At 41.5% G+C, this 17,978-nt stretch overlaps 1 protein-coding gene and 1 long non-coding RNA gene across 5 annotated transcripts in view; both read right to left on the minus strand.

Moving 5' to 3' along the window:
* Nucleotides 1-522: 522 nt before the first annotated feature.
* On the minus strand, nt 523-4,657 carry LOC309490632. Of its 2 annotated transcripts, XR_014202789.1 has the most exons (4): nt 4,495-4,657; nt 1,963-4,312; nt 744-1,326; nt 523-650 (listed from the first exon to the last, which is right to left on the minus strand). It is a non-coding gene; the product is annotated as an uncharacterized lncRNA (long non-coding RNA). The 2 variants fall into 2 exon arrangements; XR_014202790.1 differs by having other exon boundaries at nt 1,963-4,657.
* A 2,022-nt stretch (nt 4,658-6,679) lies between these two features.
* The window catches only part of ptprbl (protein tyrosine phosphatase receptor type B, like), a gene marked incomplete at its 3' end in the record, with an annotated part of 53,205 nt that continues 41,906 nt past the window's right edge, over nt 6,680-17,978 (minus strand). For 2 of the 3 annotated variants that reach the window (XM_082159626.1, XM_082159624.1), the window contains exons 22-32: nt 11,083-11,160; nt 10,899-10,916; nt 10,660-10,741; nt 10,494-10,584; nt 10,321-10,397; nt 9,940-10,074; nt 9,737-9,859; nt 9,483-9,646; nt 7,408-7,543; nt 7,073-7,193; nt 6,680-6,941 (exon numbers count right to left, since the gene is read on the minus strand). In XM_082159626.1, coding sequence (XP_082015752.1) covers nt 6,919-6,941; nt 7,073-7,193; nt 7,408-7,543; nt 9,483-9,646; nt 9,737-9,859; nt 9,940-10,074; nt 10,321-10,397; nt 10,494-10,584; nt 10,660-10,741; nt 10,899-10,916; nt 11,083-11,160 — 1,048 coding nt within the window. Of the gene's footprint in view, nt 6,942-7,067; nt 7,194-7,407; nt 7,544-9,482; nt 9,647-9,736; nt 9,860-9,939; nt 10,075-10,320; nt 10,398-10,493; nt 10,585-10,659; nt 10,742-10,898; nt 10,917-11,082; nt 11,161-17,978 lie in introns of those variants that run through there. The other variant, XM_082159625.1, reaches the window with a different exon arrangement.

Consider the following 17,978-nt stretch of genomic DNA (forward strand, 5'->3'; position numbering starts at 1 on the left):
AAAAGGTTTTAAAATCCATGTGTTAAAAATGTTCATGATGAAAACAAAATGGAAAAACATAATTTAATTATTCTAATCTATTCTTATTCCTAAAGTTTACCAGCAGATATCCCGCCTGCCAACTGTTTGTCCTGCACAAACTTCTGGATGAGTGCTTATATCTTCTCCAGACAGTCATCTGGCTTTGAGTGCATTTTCTTTGGGTCCAAACACATCATATTGTGCACAATTGAATACTTCAGAGGGCACTTATCCAGCGCCTTCTTGCAGATGTTCGAAAGAACAATCTGGCAGTCTTTTCTGAACTGAAGCACACCAAGATCACTAACTCTGCCTTTGGCCCCTGACAGCTCCTGACAACAAAACATGGCTTGTCAAATATCTATGATCTCTCCAAACACTAAGCAGAAGATTAACAATACCTCAATTGTACATACCAAAACAGCTCACACTCAAAGTTAGTCACATTTGTTTGACACATTTCTATCTAAAGATACAGGAAGTCCCACCTTGATGACAGCTGTTGCACCCATTCCAATGTCCACTTCCTTTGGACTCAGCCAGAGTTTTTGATCCGTAACATCAAGCCTAACAAGTTTGTACGGAGTGAGAGGCAGGGCATCTCGCTTGATAAAGCGTTTAAGGAGATTCTGAAAATAAAATTCAATTCAGTTCATTTGTGTGTGTGTTTGACATTTGTTGTTGTTGTTGTTGTTGTTGTTACTGTTGTTGTGAATGATTACCCGGATCAAATTTTCCAAGTCCTCCCAAAGGAAGGGCATCATTGGCACATCCGTCTGATATTTCGCCAGAAATGGCTGAAAGGCTCGTCATATGGACATGAAAAAAATGGAATTTGGCCAGTAGAAGGGGATCCATTTGGGCTTCACAAATGCTGTCAAATGATGATGTCCCTGGATTCTTCACCTTCTTTGACTTCACAAGGTCTACATACTTCACAATGGAGGGCCGGACTTCGAACGCTCTTTCAACAGCAGGCAAATTTTCTAACCACCTATGCCCACAGAAAGGCAAGGGGAATGTTGAGGTTGCTGTTGCAGAAGTGAAATCTTCTCTTCTGGCTGGTGTGCAGTGGAAGAGAAAATGAAGTGCTTTAAGCACTTTTTCCACCATCCACAATTCAAAACCACCCTGAAATGCATTATGAAGGGTGTGTAAACCACAGCTTCCGACAATTTGAATTTGTGTCCCAGCAAATTGCTCAGCATGCTCTTTTTGCAGGAGATTCACAAATTTCCAGTTGACAGACGGTCCATCCATTGACGAGGAGAGCATATTCCTGAGATTTAGTTCCTTTGTACATTCCTAAAAATATGAAAAACACAAACATTATAAAAACTGCCAACTTATTCCTAAAGCAATGATACCAAGATAATTTTATTAAGATAGCCTATGTCAAATATTTAAATAAAGTAAGTTTACCATAAGATAAGGTGTGCAAACATAAACATACAGAAAAATTGCCTCATGCCACACTGCCACACACACACACACACACACACACACACACACACACACACACACACACACACACGCCCAGCACCAGCCCCCCACCCTGCCTTCCACCAGACAGCCCCCTCACAGCACACACAATATTTCTATGTAGGTGACAATAAAAACTCATTGAATCCGTGAGTTTGCTTATTAATTAGAACAGGGGAACATTCAAAATAGCTTTAAGTACTATTCAATTAAAAACCAGCTGACTTAGTTCCAACATCAGGGTAGGAAAGCTGGTTTTGCACACATCTATCCACGAGAGGACCTAAATCAAAACCAACTGTTGCAAACTTGCTTGCCAATCATTATTATTATCCCATTTAAAAATATTAAACTGACATTTTATTTTATTTGAGCTGTTCACAATCATGTTTGTTACAGAAGTCAGCTTAGCATAAATCACGTGCTTGTCTTAATTTGTTAGATTGTTGAATGGCTTACCTTGAACTTTTCCAGTAAGTCTTCAGCAGTGGAGTGACCCATATACTGTGATCCCAGATACCGGGACTGCACTCGAGAACCATTCTCGTCATTCGCCCAATACCTGACATGCAAATCCAGTTGTTTGCTTTTGGTGGTCCTATTCATGCTTTCGTCAAACATGAGAACGAAGCTGCCTTGATTCACACTTGACAGAAGTTGCCTTTTTATGTACGGAACAAGTCCAAATCGAGCAAGATAAGAGGTTTTGTCCTTGCCACAACTAAATGTTTTTGCACATTCCGAGTCAGGGAACATTGCCCTGAAGACGGTGCTCACGTCTTCGTTGGACGTATAGGAGTAACTGTGTGCAAAACCCACAGCATTTCGGCCTTCAGTGTAGTGGTTGGGGAGAATGTACCGAAGGCATTACTTGTACTGGGACCCGAAGACACCAATGCGGGTGTAACGTTAGCCTTTGAAGTAGATACCGATGCTGCAAATGTGGTGGTTATAAAAATATATAAATATATATAAAGAAAAATAATCTGAATGTGTTTATTGCATAGTATGTATGAGTTTGGTATCCCTTGCTTATTGATTAGCGATCATTTGATTGCTTTTGCCTTGGGACTTTCACCTGCTGGGGGAGGGGGCGCGCGCGCTGCTCAGACAATACAGAGACTCTGAAGACATTGCAGCAGCTCCATGTCCGGTGTCTTTTTTATTGACCATTATCTCCCTAACCAGGCGGTCAGGGTGCTACACAAACATCTGAATGGGGACAGTTGTTGCCTGACTGTCGGCATAGCGCTTGTGCTTCTCCCCTTTCATATGTGCGTCAAGGGCTTTGCAGCCCATTGTTCCCAGTTGTGTGGTCTTTTTGCAAAGTCTGCACCGCACTTCGTATTCCGTCGTTTTTTGTAACCAGCCGCTATATTTCTCATCATCGAGCCAGTTATCATTAAACCTGCACTTCCCCATCTTGGCTCGCGTCTGCCACTCTGAAACACTTCTTCGTCTGTTTCTATGACAGGCCTACGGGGAAAACACTGCCCCCTAAATGGTGTATGATGCCTGTGCTATAAGCACACGCTACTTTTTACTGTCTTTAGACAGGGACGTGCGCTGGTGAAATTACGTTAGCATGGAAAATAGTTTTTCCGATATCTTTCTTTCATTCCGCCCGGATGAAATTTAATGCCACTCTTCGAAAATTAGCGAAATTGAATACATTTTAAGACCTTAAAAAACGTATATTTTATTTAAGACGTTTTAATACTTTTTAAGGATCCACGGAGACCCTGTTAAAGAGCAGAGAGAGCAAACTACAAAAATATGAGCAAACAAGACCTGAAAGCAAACATCAAGACGACTTGGAAGATGCAGCTGTAGATCACGATAGATGCAGGATCGCCATCAAGTCAAGCATCAAAACCAGTGAAGAGAGGAGAGAGCACCAGAGCACTCTCCTCTTCCCACTGGTGCTCTCTCTCCTCTCTTCACTGGTGCTCTCTCTTCACTGGTGCTCTCTCTCCTCTCTTCACTGGTTTTGATGCTTGAGCTGCATCTTCCAAGTCGTCTTGATGTTTGCTTTCAGGTCTTGTTTGCTTATATCTTTGTAGTGAAGTACAGGCGTTCCTGCTGACCGAGTCAAAGCCTCGGTCAGGTCAGTGAAGGAGATGTAGAAAAGTGTCCTCTGCTCACAGCACTTCTCCTTGGTCTTCCAGCTCTGAGTCCACACCGTGCCTCAGGAGAAAGCCTGCAGTCTGTTGAGCACTGCATGGGCAAAGGCCTTCCCGATGATACTCCGGACAGATGTTGCCGTCGCTGCGATCCCGCTTGTTCCCGCATGTCCTGAAACACTGTCCCTCTTCACCCTCTGTCTGCTGAATACTGTGAATTCACACATCATACTCTTTCATATACTGTGCGCCCACTATATAGTGAAGTAATGTAATCTGGGAGCGGCCTGTGGCTCTCTCTGCTCTTTAAACAGGCAGTTTCTAACCATAAGCTTCTATAAAAACTTGATAAAAATGTAATTCATTTGAACCAATAATCTTCCACGTCTTTGACAGCATGCTTACTTCAGTTTGTCATAAAGAAATTTGGAATTATCTTATATTATCTGTGTAAAACTGCAGTGTGATCATGTTAAATACAGATGCTTTAACCGTCCAAATATTTGAGGTCAGTCTTTAAATGTTCTTGAAAGACACTTTAGTCCATCAAGCACGTATTAAATTGATCAGATGTGAGAGTAAACACATTTAAGCGATGCTGGGTGATGTCACTTCTTGTTGACGTTCAAAGTATTGTCAAACAAAATGGAGGCTAGCTCGACCCTCTCTCCTCCTCATCCCGTCCTCTCCCCCTCCCTCCCGTGCTTCCTGAAACAGTCATGAACCATTTAGAAAACCAGACTGGATTTACGCTCCTGTCCAGCAGAAACAGAGCCTGAATGTCGGATCGGAAGCCCTTCTGCCGGCGGAGTTCTCGCCACCTTTTGAACGCTTTTCCTATGTAAATTTGGGACTTCACACTTTTCACTTCTCCTTTTCCGTCTTCTTTGTTATTTGTTCATCGGAACGTCGTCTCTTTGGTCGTGTGTCGGCCATATAAAAATTCTCAAGAATATACATTTTTAACGTTAGTCGTTGTCGTTATCTAGGACATCTCTACTCTAGCTAACTTCCCTCTTCATGCTTCTCTCTCCTCCACCCCTCTCACCAGCACGCGCACTAACCCCCCACCCCCACCCCCAAATCATTCTTGTCGGTGATTGGCTGGAACACTGTTTGTTATGTTTTGTGGTCCAGGCTGGGCCAGTTTGTTTTTCTTGCCGTTTGTGGAGCCTGGGCTGTCTACAGAGATCACGTGTCTGTACAGTGTGTTCAGGGGACAGGCAGCTAGCAGATAGTGAGGAGATGTTTGCTGGATGTGACAAAAAATGTTTCGGCCTAAAAAATGCGAGACATCGCTTAGAGCACCTTTAAAGGGGTGGTATAATGCCCCTTTTTACAATATGTAAAATAAGGCTCTGTTGTCCCCAGAGTGTGTATGTGAAGTTTCATCTCAGAATACCCCACCGATAATTTTTTTACAGCATGTTACAGTTGTCCCTTTTTGAGTGTCAGTAAAAACGTGTCGTTTCGTGTGTGTCCCTTTAGATGCAAATGAGCTACTGCTCTCGGCACAGAGGGTGGAGCTTCAAGAGCTTGTGTGTGTGTGTGTGTTAGCAGCTCCGATTACCTCACACACACGCACTAAAATGTCAGAAACTGTTCTGCCTTTTATGTTTAAACTGGAGTCGGACAATGATGGAGAGACTCAAGAAGAAGTGACAACATGTAGAATGCAAGAGGACATTCCTGAATGGTTAGTTGATGAATTTATGTTGCTGATGTGGAGTTAACTATCTTCAAGTGTTTGATTAGCATATTCTGTCAAGATAATCTATAAATCGCTGGTGTGGGAACTGTTGTGAGATGTCCACAGACTGACATGATATTGCATTTGTGTTACGAACTGTATTACATGTGAAAAGACGGATGCGACAGCTTGAGCTTGAACTCACAAATGTGCTTGACTACAACAACTCTTCCTCTTCTCAACACTGCTTGCGTGTTCCCGGGGGCGGGGTTTATGTAAATTCTAGGGTTGGTGATGTCACTAACCCGGGAGGAATGTGGTGTAGTCTCTACCAGCCGTTTGTTGTAGTCCTTAAAAAACGATTTCTTTAAAAGCAAATCTCACCCTTTGCTTTGAACTTTGAGCGTCGTAACTTTGCAGATGTTGTTTATGCTCAAACAGCAACATTACACACTAACTAAAGTTAGAAAAGTTAAATCATAATCAACCACCCCTTTAAAACTCATCTTTGATCACCAAAATGACATATTTAAGTAATTTCAAAAGTCTTCATGCCTTAAAATATCTTGAATGTAACTCGACACCCTTGCCTCATTTAGTATGCACGGTTGTATGAATATGCAAATGAGCCCCGCCTCCACTCACTCACTCAGCTCAGAGATCCACTCGTTGATGATCACACACTGATCTGATTGGTTACAAGGTAACAGTTTGGTTCTACTTTGCAGGGTTCTGACTTTTGTCAAAACCCTGCAATATCTTTTATCAAGTATTTCTTTTCTGTAGAATTTCTCATCTATAATCCAGTTCCTGTGTTCCAGGAGGGACATGAGACTTTTACAGTTTTTCTCACTCGCTTTGGCTCAATTCTCAAATGAGACTTCTTTCTCTCAAAACAATAAGTTGAAATATTGGTATGCAAATTGCATGTGTTTTGGCACTTGTGTGTACAATTGTCTAGAGTTTGCACAATGACTTCTGGATGGATGTGGAGTCAGGAGGGAGTGACAGGTCTACTCATTTCATTTGAATATCATGCCTTTTACTGTTACTTATCCGGACTCTTCCAGCAGGTTCACTGGGATCTTCCTGAAGAGATGGAAGTGCAGCACTGCTGTCCTCAACATCCACACACACCTCAGAGACTGGACACGACTCACACATACTGCTGGCTCTTCACTAACTCCTTTTGTTCCTCTTTTGTCAGTCACTTTGGTTAAAAGTGTTTTGCTAAATGCATAAATGTAAATGTATTGATCCTTAATGTGGGAATAGAGATATGTCAAATCAGAGACATTCAAGCGTACCTGTGACGATGCTGTTTAAAGCTTTTATCTGCGAGGTTCAGGAAAACACTTCAGACTGTTGTTTCATAATAGGTTTATTCATATAAAATAAGCTTTTAATTAGTGATGCATATTATATTAGGCAAGTTTAGCATAAACTCTTAATTAATATTGAATAACATATGTACATGATATAATTCTGTTACATCTAGGTATAAACATAGCATATTACCTTCATATAAAACTCATTTCAGATCAATTTTTACATGCGTGTTCGACATTAAAGTGTTTGGCCTCTTTCTTTCCCACCGGCAGATCAACGTTTGGAGTAGATCACGTCTGTGTGAGGAAACACACACCATCAGATGAGACTGAACAGACCTGCTCATCACACACACACACACACACACACACACACACACACACACACACACACACACACACACACAGACACACACACACACACTAACCTCTATGCTGATCCGGATGCACATTCTCATAGATGGGATACAGGAGGTTCTCCTGTTCACTGCGCAGTTTTCTGGCGCGCAGCACGTCCCGCACACACTGATAGAGGTACGAGTACTGGCACTGGAGCAACACACATGACACATATCTTTAATCTCTCTCTATATACATATACTAATACCAGTCTAGCAATAATGAGAGGTAGTTGACATGCCTTTGACAGTTTGCTCATAGTTAGAATGTCTGAGGTGGACCCTGGAAATGATGTGTAGTGTGTGTGTGTGTGTGTGTGTGTGTGTGTGTGTGTGTGTGTGTGTGTGTGACGAACGAGCCTCACCTCTGTCTGAACCATGTGTGTGCGATGAAGCCTCAGGTCGAACACAGAGCTGTAGATGTCCACCGTGTCCCTGGTGTCGAGCTGCTGAAGGACTCGGTCCAGGGCGATGAAGGTCCCGGTGCGGCCCACTCCAGCACTGTCACACACACACACACACACACACACAACACACACTCTTACTGCACTGCTTCTACAGTGCAGTGATTCTGAACTGAAACCAGTCGTCAGTAATTCAGTCTCACTTCCTGCACTTCCTTGCCAGCCTCTGGTCTTGATTGGCTGACAGCGTCTCTTAGCTCCGCCCTCAAACACTGTAGTGTATCTGAGACTGGAAAAGTTCGTGTTGTTCATGTGGAGAAGACGCTGTTTTTTGAGATTTATACGGTAAAACCCATGCCATCGTTACTGTTCGTATCAAGAGCTGAGATTCAGATATGATAATGAGCATTTGGTTTCTGACCAATCACAACAGTCTGGGCCATCTGGCCAATCAGAGCAGAGCAGATCCTTTAGAGAGGCGGGGCTTAGAGAGACTGAATCCTTGATGGAAGTGTTTCAGACACTGAGAGGAAAGAGCTGACGCTGCAGTGGAGATTATGAGGAGATTAAAGTGTGTTTGAGCTTGTGATGCATGTGAACCTGTTGTAGAGACTCCAAAACAAAATTAAGAACCTTTAAAATAGCACAATATGAGGACTTTATATTGTTAGTTGTGTTTGTTAGGGGCCTGTAGCCTCTATAGCATCCGTTAGTTTTTTTATTATTCCTCCTGAATAGGAGTCTATGCCAGCCCTATCAACGGAACATGAGAAAATGATGAAATTTGGCACAATTGTAGAGATAGTAATGAATAATGATTTGACCAATTTTGGAGTCTCTAGGACCAACTCTATAGCGCCACCACCAGTTCAAAACTCACTTTTCTAAAGGTTTCTAAAATTTAGTTCCACTGATTCCTCGGCCTAACTTTGATCAAACGAAACATTGGTAACCTTCATCGGAACCATGATCTGAGGGTCCATGCACTGCAGAGACCTGAAAAATGGCTATTTTTGCAAATAACTTTTGAACAGTTCGTCGTCTATGCCGAATCCGTGGATACCGATTTTGCCAGGATCGGACCAACCATCGGGCTACCATTAAGAATTTTGTCATAAATTGCAATATCTTTTTTTATGTTTTGACATATCGGCAGAAAATTCATAAGGTATCATCATCACCATGTCCTGAAGGTACCTGAGAAGTTTGAACACAGCGCCACCTAGTGTTGCAACATATAACATAGTTCAAAATTTGTTTTCTTGGTGTCATTACGTTCCTTCGTTTATGCCAATTCCGACAATAACTTATTTCTAATTTTCCAAAAATGTGACTGTCCGCCATATTAAAGCAAATGAAAAACACTTTTCCTGCTACTCCTCCTAAAACATTTTCCCAGTTTTGTCCAAAATCGGCTCAGATGATCTTTGGCCCGAGCCGCACAGAAATAACTTAACGGATTTTTGATATTCACTACTGTAATGATATCATCTGAACTTATTTAATAAAACATTCGGTGCATTTTTATTCAAAATCTGAGTTAATTCTCACTTGAACTATGGAACTTCGGCATCAGTGTGAACACAAGGCATCCAGAGATAATGGGTCCCATGTGGGACAACTAAATAAAACTATTTGTAATGTTGTGTCATTTCAATTATTTTATTATCTGGGTAAGCGGTGTACTTATCTTTCTTCCTCTTGGATTAGAAATAAGTGTGTTTTTGTTCATTCTGTGTTTGTTCTCACCTGAACTTCTGGACGGACGGACGGATGGACAGATGGACAGATAGATAGATAGATAGATTGTCTGTGCAACTGACAAATAAACAACTCCTGAAAATGAGCATGTCTGAGGAAAATCTGTGTGCTGGATTTACACTAGAACAGCAGAACTCTATATTCTGTTGTAATTCACTTTGACAGGCCTTTGGACATACAGCAGACACTTCCATTTGGGACTGGTGGATTCATAGACTGTGATCAAGGTAATGCTGTAATAATGTGTGTGTGTGTGTGTGTGTGTGTGTGTTCACCTGCAGTGCACTACAGTGGCTCCTGAGAAGGGCGAGCGGTTGATGTAGTCTCTCACGGTCCGCACGAACTGAATTAGTGACTGCGTGATCTCCGGCACTCCGTGATCCGGCCACACGGTGTAGTGGAATTGACGCACCACCCTGGAGTAGCTCAGGTGTTCCTCCTGCAGACACACACACACACACACACACACACATCACACCTACGTTCCCAGTACAGCTCATCTACGAGGGACAGAGACGGTTAAACCCACATTACAGATCTTGAACTCTCGGATGGTCCACTCCGGCAGCACGGACTCCGACTGCATCTGGACGATCAGATCTCCGTAGTACAGCGGCTCCTGGTCGAACGGCCAGTAATGGTCACACTTCACCTAAGAGAGAGAAGCTCAGATTCACTGAATGCCAGAAGACCCTCATGAGCTGAGGAATCATGTGTGATCATAGCACATACCCTTCCTTTCTCAACACACTGAGTCACCATGACTATGTTGTGCACATTCTGCTCCCACACCATCTTCCAGAAGTCGTCTTTAGTGCCGGGTAAAGGTCCTTGAGTCGCGATGTACTCCCGTCGGAAGTTATTGCCCTTTAAAAGAAACGTGATGCATTTGGTCAAGTGTCATTGGATAACCTTTGACCGATACTTTCTCCTTTCATGCAAACTCTATCTACCAATATTTACTGAAATTGTCAAAATGTTTAAGTTGAAATATGTATTACTTAATTACACAGCCATGTTAAACTCACAGAATGCATGCTCAAAAAACTCAATTATCGCATTTAAGACATTTGCCTTTTGTCATTAATGTACTTGCATAACCAAAGATCTTACAGGAATATAGCTGGCGTTAATATAATCTGAGCAGGAGTCGTCGTCAACATAGGACAGCTTCACTCGTGTGGAATCATCTGTGCCAAGAACACGTAAACATAAACCACCGTTTTAGTAAAACTACATTGGAATAATATTAGATATAGTAGATACAGGTACTTGTATAGACGTACAAGGCAGAATATTGTTGTAGCGATTTTTGCCCCTGTTTTCAGGCAATAACGCAGAGTCTTGAGGTTGGTTACGACCAACATCCTTCAGGTCCTGAAAGCAGAACGAAGAGTTACTGTGTTCAATCTGAAACATGAATCATATTAAGAAATAAGGAGGATAGTTTACCTCATATTCCTCAGAAAGGAGATAGTTGGAGTCTGCTCGAAGTTTAGTTAAATGGGACTCAAACGTTGAGGTGCTGATGGGGCTGTATTTGGAAGAGACAACACTACCTTACAATAGATAATGGATAACATAAATATAACAATGCATAAATCTAGCATAACGTAATGCTAAAAAGCTGATAAAGTTAATGCGGTGTGCTGTAACTATGAAGATCAGCGTGATGTGATGCAGTTCAGTACCTTGAGACACGCCGGTTCCTGAAAGAAGAATTCATGCTTTTAAACTCAATCAACGTAACAAACAATAGTATTTATAAACGTATAATATGACTCTTCCTGATTTAGAAAATATCTTTTTTAGAATGAAAAGAAAAGTAAACTGCTAGTATAAGCTTTATGGTGATATAAATGGGGTGGTTCGTACCCTCTGACAATGCCGTGTGTTCCTGGAGATGGTCTTTCTCTTCTCAAACTCATTCTGACCACAGGCTCTTGTGCACTCCTGGAAAAGACAAAACCCAGCATCGCTGATTAATGACTTCCTGATACTTCAATTATATCTGAATACATGTCGCTCTGTTTCACAGCCGAAGTCAACACTAAGCCAGGGTGACGTGACGCGACAAAAGTGAAAACAACCCATTATAATCAGTGATGCTGTCTACACTGGAAGTCTACACTGGAAGCAGTGCGATGAAATCGCCGACAGTAAACTGATATTTCTGACGTACTCCATGCGCTCGCGTTACTTCTGGTACGAAGGACGAATGGATTTGCACTGGACAGCTTCTATCTGTTAGACATGTTGTAAGGCTGCGTTCAACTCCACTTTTAGACGTACACTCGCAAACTTAAGTGTGTTAAACTTCGTTAAGTGGACGAGGGAAGTTTATTTGGACAGACCCTCAACCCCTCAGTTTTGACAGAGGGAGCGAGTCTACTCATATGTACTTATTAGGCAGATCCATAGACCACAATGCTACACATAGACCAAAATGCTCTATATAAATGACGTCACAACAGCAACTCCCATAGCAGATCCCAGGTGATCGATTACAGGGAAAGATAAGAAGGAATGCAGTTCATGTAGACCCATATCAGTCCTAAATGTGGACTATAAAGTATTTGCTTCAATTTTATCTAAGAGATTAGAGATTATCATCCCTGAGTTGGTGGATCTTGATCAAACTAGCTTTATACAAAACAGGATAATATCAGGAGAGCATTGCAAGTAATGAGTCATGTTGTAACAGATAATATAAGTGCAATGTTGATGAGTCTAGATGCTGAGAAAGCAATCGACTCTGTTGGATGGGATTACTTGTATCAAGTATTGGCAAGATTCGGGTTTAATGATAATGTTATTCAGTGTATTAAAGCGTTATATTCCTCACCAGTAGCTAGGATTAAAATGAATGGTCACTTGTCTGAAACAATCCATTTGGAAAGAGGAACACGTCCCTTAAATCCGGCTCTGCTTGCCCAGTTCATTGAGCCTTTGGCCCAAGCAATAAGAGAGGACTCAGAGATAAAGGGATCTCGATTAGAGGAGATGAACATAAGATCTGTGTGTATGCAGATGATGTCCTATTGTTTCTGACAAATCGAAAGTCTAGTATTCCTAAATTGATGACTCTTTTAAAAACATATAATTTATATTCTGGGTATAAAAATAAATATCCAAAAAACTCAAACCCTTATTTACGAAGACAATATGATTTCAATTGGAAATCTCGACCAATAAAATATTTGGGGATAACTCTAACAAAAGATATATCGAAACTCTTTGAAAGTAATTGTGGTCCTATTAATAAGGAGGTAAAATCTGATATCTCTAAATGGATCGTGCTCCCATTAGATATATAGAAATAATTCAAATGAACACGCTACCATGGATGCGTTATCTTTTTCAATCACTGCCTCTGGAAGTATTGCAAAAACTATTTAATGAATGGGATGGTTTGATTTCAAGGTTTGTCTGGAGTGGTAGAAGACCTGGAATAAGGTTTAAAACTTTGCAGTTGACTAAAGAAAGGGGAGGGAGAGCTCTAACATGTCTTCAGGACTATTATTATGCAGCTCATTTGAAACCCTTAGTAAGTTGTTGTATACCAAGCTATGAATCAAGATGGAAAACCCTAGAAGTTTCACAGATAGATACACCTATACAGTCGATACTTGGAAATACAAATCTATCTGAAAGGAGCTATAACAGAATGAGTTCTTGGACTGTATTTCACTGAGGGTATGGTTCAGAGTATTGAAGAAACTGCAATTAGAGAAACAAGCTGGAGTTCTAAGTTGGACAGTATTAGCCCAGGTTTAGAGCCAGCTAGGGCAGACGAGAGATTTAAACGGTGGGTTTGGAGAGGTATCACATCTCACCGTTCAGTCCTCTCTAATAAGAAATTAGTTATCAGGCACTTTCAAATACATTTGGACTAGAAAAGCAGGATTTTTATAGATATTTGCAGGTCAGAGATTATTTTAACAAAAAAATGAAAAGCACATTGACGGAAGATTATAATTTAATTACAATATTTTCAAATGCGTACACACTGCGCTCGTTAAAATCACAAATGATTTACTTTAGCTTCTGACCAAGGCTGTATCTCAATACTAGTTTTACTTGATCTTAGTGCTGCGTTCGATACTATAGATCACACATTACTCTTGGATCGACTACAAAATTATACTGGTGTTCAAGGACAAGCACTAAGCTGGTTCAAATCATACCTATTTGACCGCTACCATTTTGTCTATTTAAATGGAGAAAAATCGATCATAACTCCAGTAAACTATGGAGTGCCGCAGGGATCTGTGTTAGGCCCTCTGTTATTTTCAATATATATGATGCCACTTGGAAATATTATAAGGAAACATGGAATTAGTTTCCATTGTTATGCTGATGACACTCAAATATATATTTCATCACGGCCGGATGAAAACGCTAAATTTTCCAAATTGACAGAGTGTGTTAAAGATATAAAAGATTGGATGACGCGTAATTTTCTTTGATTAAATCCAGACAAGACAGAAGTAATACTTATCGGTTCAAAAAACCGCCCACAAAACCTCGCACAATACAACTTTAACATCATAGGATGTCCTGTTACTTTATCCTCTACAGTAAAAGACCTGGGTGTTATACTCGGTTGCAACCTGTCTTTTGAAAATCATATTTCATATGTTACAAAAACAGCCTTTTTCCACCTTAGAAACATTGCTAAGCTACGTAATATGCTATCAGTTTCTGATTCAGAAAAGTTAGTTCATGCATTCATGACCTCGAGACTGGATTACTGTAATGCTTTATTAGCTGGTTGTCCTGCATCCTCAATAAACAAGCTACAGTTAGTCCAAAATGCCGCTGCTAGAGTTCTTACGAGATCAAGAAAATGTGATCATATAACACCGATTTTATCATCACTGCATTGGTTACCTATAAAGTTCCGTATTAATTACAAGGTATTGCTACTGACTTATAAAGCCCTAAACGGCTTAGCTCCAGTCTATTTAACGGATCTTCTATCGCCCTATAATCCATCGCGCTCTTTAAGATCACTAAATTCAAGGCTTTTGGTCATACCTAGGATATCCAGAACCACCAAAAGAGGGAGAGCATTTTCACATTTGGCTCCAAAACTCTGGAATAGTCTTCCTGATACTGTTCGTTGCTCAGACTCGCTCTCCCAGTTTAAAACTAGATTAAAGTCGCATCTCTTCAGCCAGGCATTCATATAATCCCACAGTTCAAACTACAATCCGGCCTCTAGCTCATAAATGCCAGAGGAGAACTGGCCCCCGACTGAGCCTGGGTTCTCCCAAGGTTTTTTTTTTTTTTTTTCTCCATTAGGTCACCTGATGGAGTTTTAGGACACCATTAGGTCACTTGATGGAGTTTTTCGGTTCCTTGCCACTGTTGCCTTTGGCTTGCTCAGTTGGGGATATTTTGGGGATATTTAATTTAATTTTATCAATCAATAAATTCCTCTTGAAACAAACTTTGTTGTATTATTTTAATTTAATAATGTGAAGCTGCTTTGATACAATCTGTATTGTGAAAAGCGCTATACAAATAAACTTGACTTGACTTGACATTAGAAGATAGCAGAAAGCTCGTTTCAAGATTGTCTGGAAGTATGCAAGCATCCAAGGACCATTCATCAATATACATTAAACAGAAATGGGAGAAAGAGTCTGACTCACAAATAACAGATGAAGACTGGACAGATATATGTGTGAAACAGGCAAATACCACAAACTCGAGATCCTGGAAGGAATTTGGATGGAAGAATTTAGTAAGATTTTTTATAACTCCCAAATGAACAGCACTACATCTGAGGCAATGTGAAACCCCGATGGCTAATCATTACCATATTCTCTGGGCCTGCCCAAAAATAAAATTGTTTTGGCAAGAAGTAGTGGCAGAGATTGGGAAAATAATGGGAGTAGAGGTTGATTTTTCATTCACAACATTATATTTAGGTAAAATACCAGAAAATGTTTTAGACAAGGATAAATACTTATTTAAAATATTGTTAGCAAGCAGTAGGAAAGCAATAACCCGTAAATGGTTGCAGGTTCAACAACGGATCAATGGCTTGGGATCGTAAATGAAATATACAGTATGGAGAGACTTACATTTATATTAGGGTTCAAATCTGAAAAATGTAACAAGTATTGGGAAAAATGGATTATGTATATAAACCATTGAGGAAAGTGTGATATTGTATATCAAGATGATGGAAATATATTGTGTACTGATATTGTAGCATCCATGATAACTTTGTGTTCTTTGTTCCAATAAAAAACGAACAACAATAAAAAAAAACTCTCGGAAATAGAGAGTTTTTTGGGAATGATGTCATTGATAGGTGACGCACGGCCCGTGTCCTGGTTAAAACTGCTTATTTCTCTGGATTTAAACATTCTTGGAAACATTTGGGATAATGTAAGTACACAAATCAACAAAATATATAACATTGTTCAAGTGGTTTTTGGATATTTTATCCCCAAAATCTTTCATATTGTGCCTTTAACTCATCACTGCTAATCCATCACTGATAGACCACCATCACTAACAAACCCGTATTTACTAAACCAGCATCACAAACCCACCAGTTCCAACTCAAACTGATCATCACAGACCCACCAGCTCCAACTCAATCTGATCATCACAAACCCACCAGCTCCAACTCAATCTGATCATCACAAACCCACCAGCTCCAACTCAATCTGATCATCATAACCCCACCAGCTCCAACTCAATCTGATCATCACAGACCCACCAGCTCCAACTCAATCTGATCATCATAACCCCACCAGCTCCAACTCAATCTGATCATCACAGACCCACCAGCTCCAACTCAATCTGATCATCATAACCCCACCAGCTCCAACTCAATCTGATCATCACAGACCCACCAGCTCCAACTCAATCTGATCATCACAAACCCACCAGCTCCAACTCAATCTGATCATCACAAACCCACCAGCTCCAACTCAATCTGATCATCACAAACCCACCAGCTCCAACTCGATCTGATCATCACAGACCCACCAGCTCCAACTCAATCTGATCATCACAGACCCACCAGCTCCAACTCAATCTGATCATCACAGACCCACCAGCTCCAACTCAATCTGATCATCACAGACCCACCAGCTCCAACTCAAACTGATCATCACAGACCCACCAGCTCCAACTCAATCTGATCATCACAAACCCACCAGCTCCAACTCAATCTGATCATCACAAACCCACCAGCTCCAACTCAAACTGATCATCACAGACCCACCAGCTCCAACTCAATCTGATCATCACAAACCCACCAGCTCCAACTCAATCTGATCATCACAGACCCACCAGCTCCAACTCAATCTGATCATCACAAACCCACCAGCTCCAACTCAATCTGATCATCACAGACCCACCAGCTCCAACTCAATCTGATCATCACAAACCCACCAGCTCCAACTCAATCTGATCATCACAAACCCACCAGCTCCAACTCAATCTGATCATCACAAACCCACCAGCTCCAACTCAATCTGATCATCACAGACCCACCAGCTCCAACTCAATCTGATCATCACAAACCCACCAGCTCCAACTCAATCTGATCATCACAGACCCACCAGCTCCAACTCAATCTGATCATCACAAACCCACCAGCTCCAACTCAATCTGATCATCACAGACCCACCAGCTCCAACTCAATCTGATCATCATAACCCCACCAGCTCCAACTCAATCTGATCATCACAGACCCACCAGCTCCAACTCAATCTGATCATCATAACCCCACCAGCTCCAACTCAATCTGATCATCACAGACCCACCAGCTCCAACTCAATCTGATCATCACAAACCCACCAGCTCCAACTCAATCTGATCATCACAAACCCACCAGCTCCAACTCCATCTGATCATCACAAACCCACCAGCTCCAACTCGATCTGATCATCACAGACCCACCAGCTCCAACTCAATCTGATCATCACAGACCCACCAGCTCCAACTCAATCTGATCATCACAGACCCACCAGCTCCAACTCAATCTGATCATCACAGACCCACCAGCTCCAACTCAATCTGATCATCACAGACCCACCAGCTCCAACTCAATCTGATCATCACAGACCCACCAGCTCCAACTCAATCTGATCATCACAGACCCACCAGCTCCAACTCAATCTGATCATCACAAACCCACCAGCTCCAACTCAATCTGATCATCACAAACCCACCAGCTCCAACTCAATCTGATCATCACAAACCCACCAGCTCCAACTCAATCTGATCATCACAAACCCACCAGCTCCAACTCAATCTGATCATCACAAACCCACCAGCTCCAACTCGATCTGATCATCACAGACCCACCAGCTCCAACTCAATCTGATCATCACAGACCCACCAGCTCCAACTCAATCTGATCATCACAGACCCACCAGCTCCAACTCAATCTGATCATCACAGACCCACCAGCTCCAACTCAATCTGATCATCATAACCCCACCAGCTCCAACTCAATCTGATCATCACAAACCCACCAGCTCCAACTCAATCTGATCATCATAAACCCACCAGCTCCAACTCAATCTGATCATCACAAACCCACCAGCTCCAACTCAAACTGATCATCATAACCCCACCAGCTCCAACTCAATCTGATCATCATAAACCCACCAGCTACAACTCAAACTGATCATCACAGACCCACCAGCTCCAACTCAATCTGATCATCACAAACCCACCAGCTCCAACTCAATCTGATCATCATAACCCCACCAGCTCCAACTCAATCTGATCAT

Source organism: Leuciscus leuciscus (assembly GCF_965113295.1).
Source record: "Leuciscus leuciscus genome assembly, chromosome: 25".
In the NCBI taxonomy this organism is placed as follows: domain Eukaryota; kingdom Metazoa; phylum Chordata; class Actinopteri; order Cypriniformes; family Leuciscidae; genus Leuciscus; species Leuciscus leuciscus.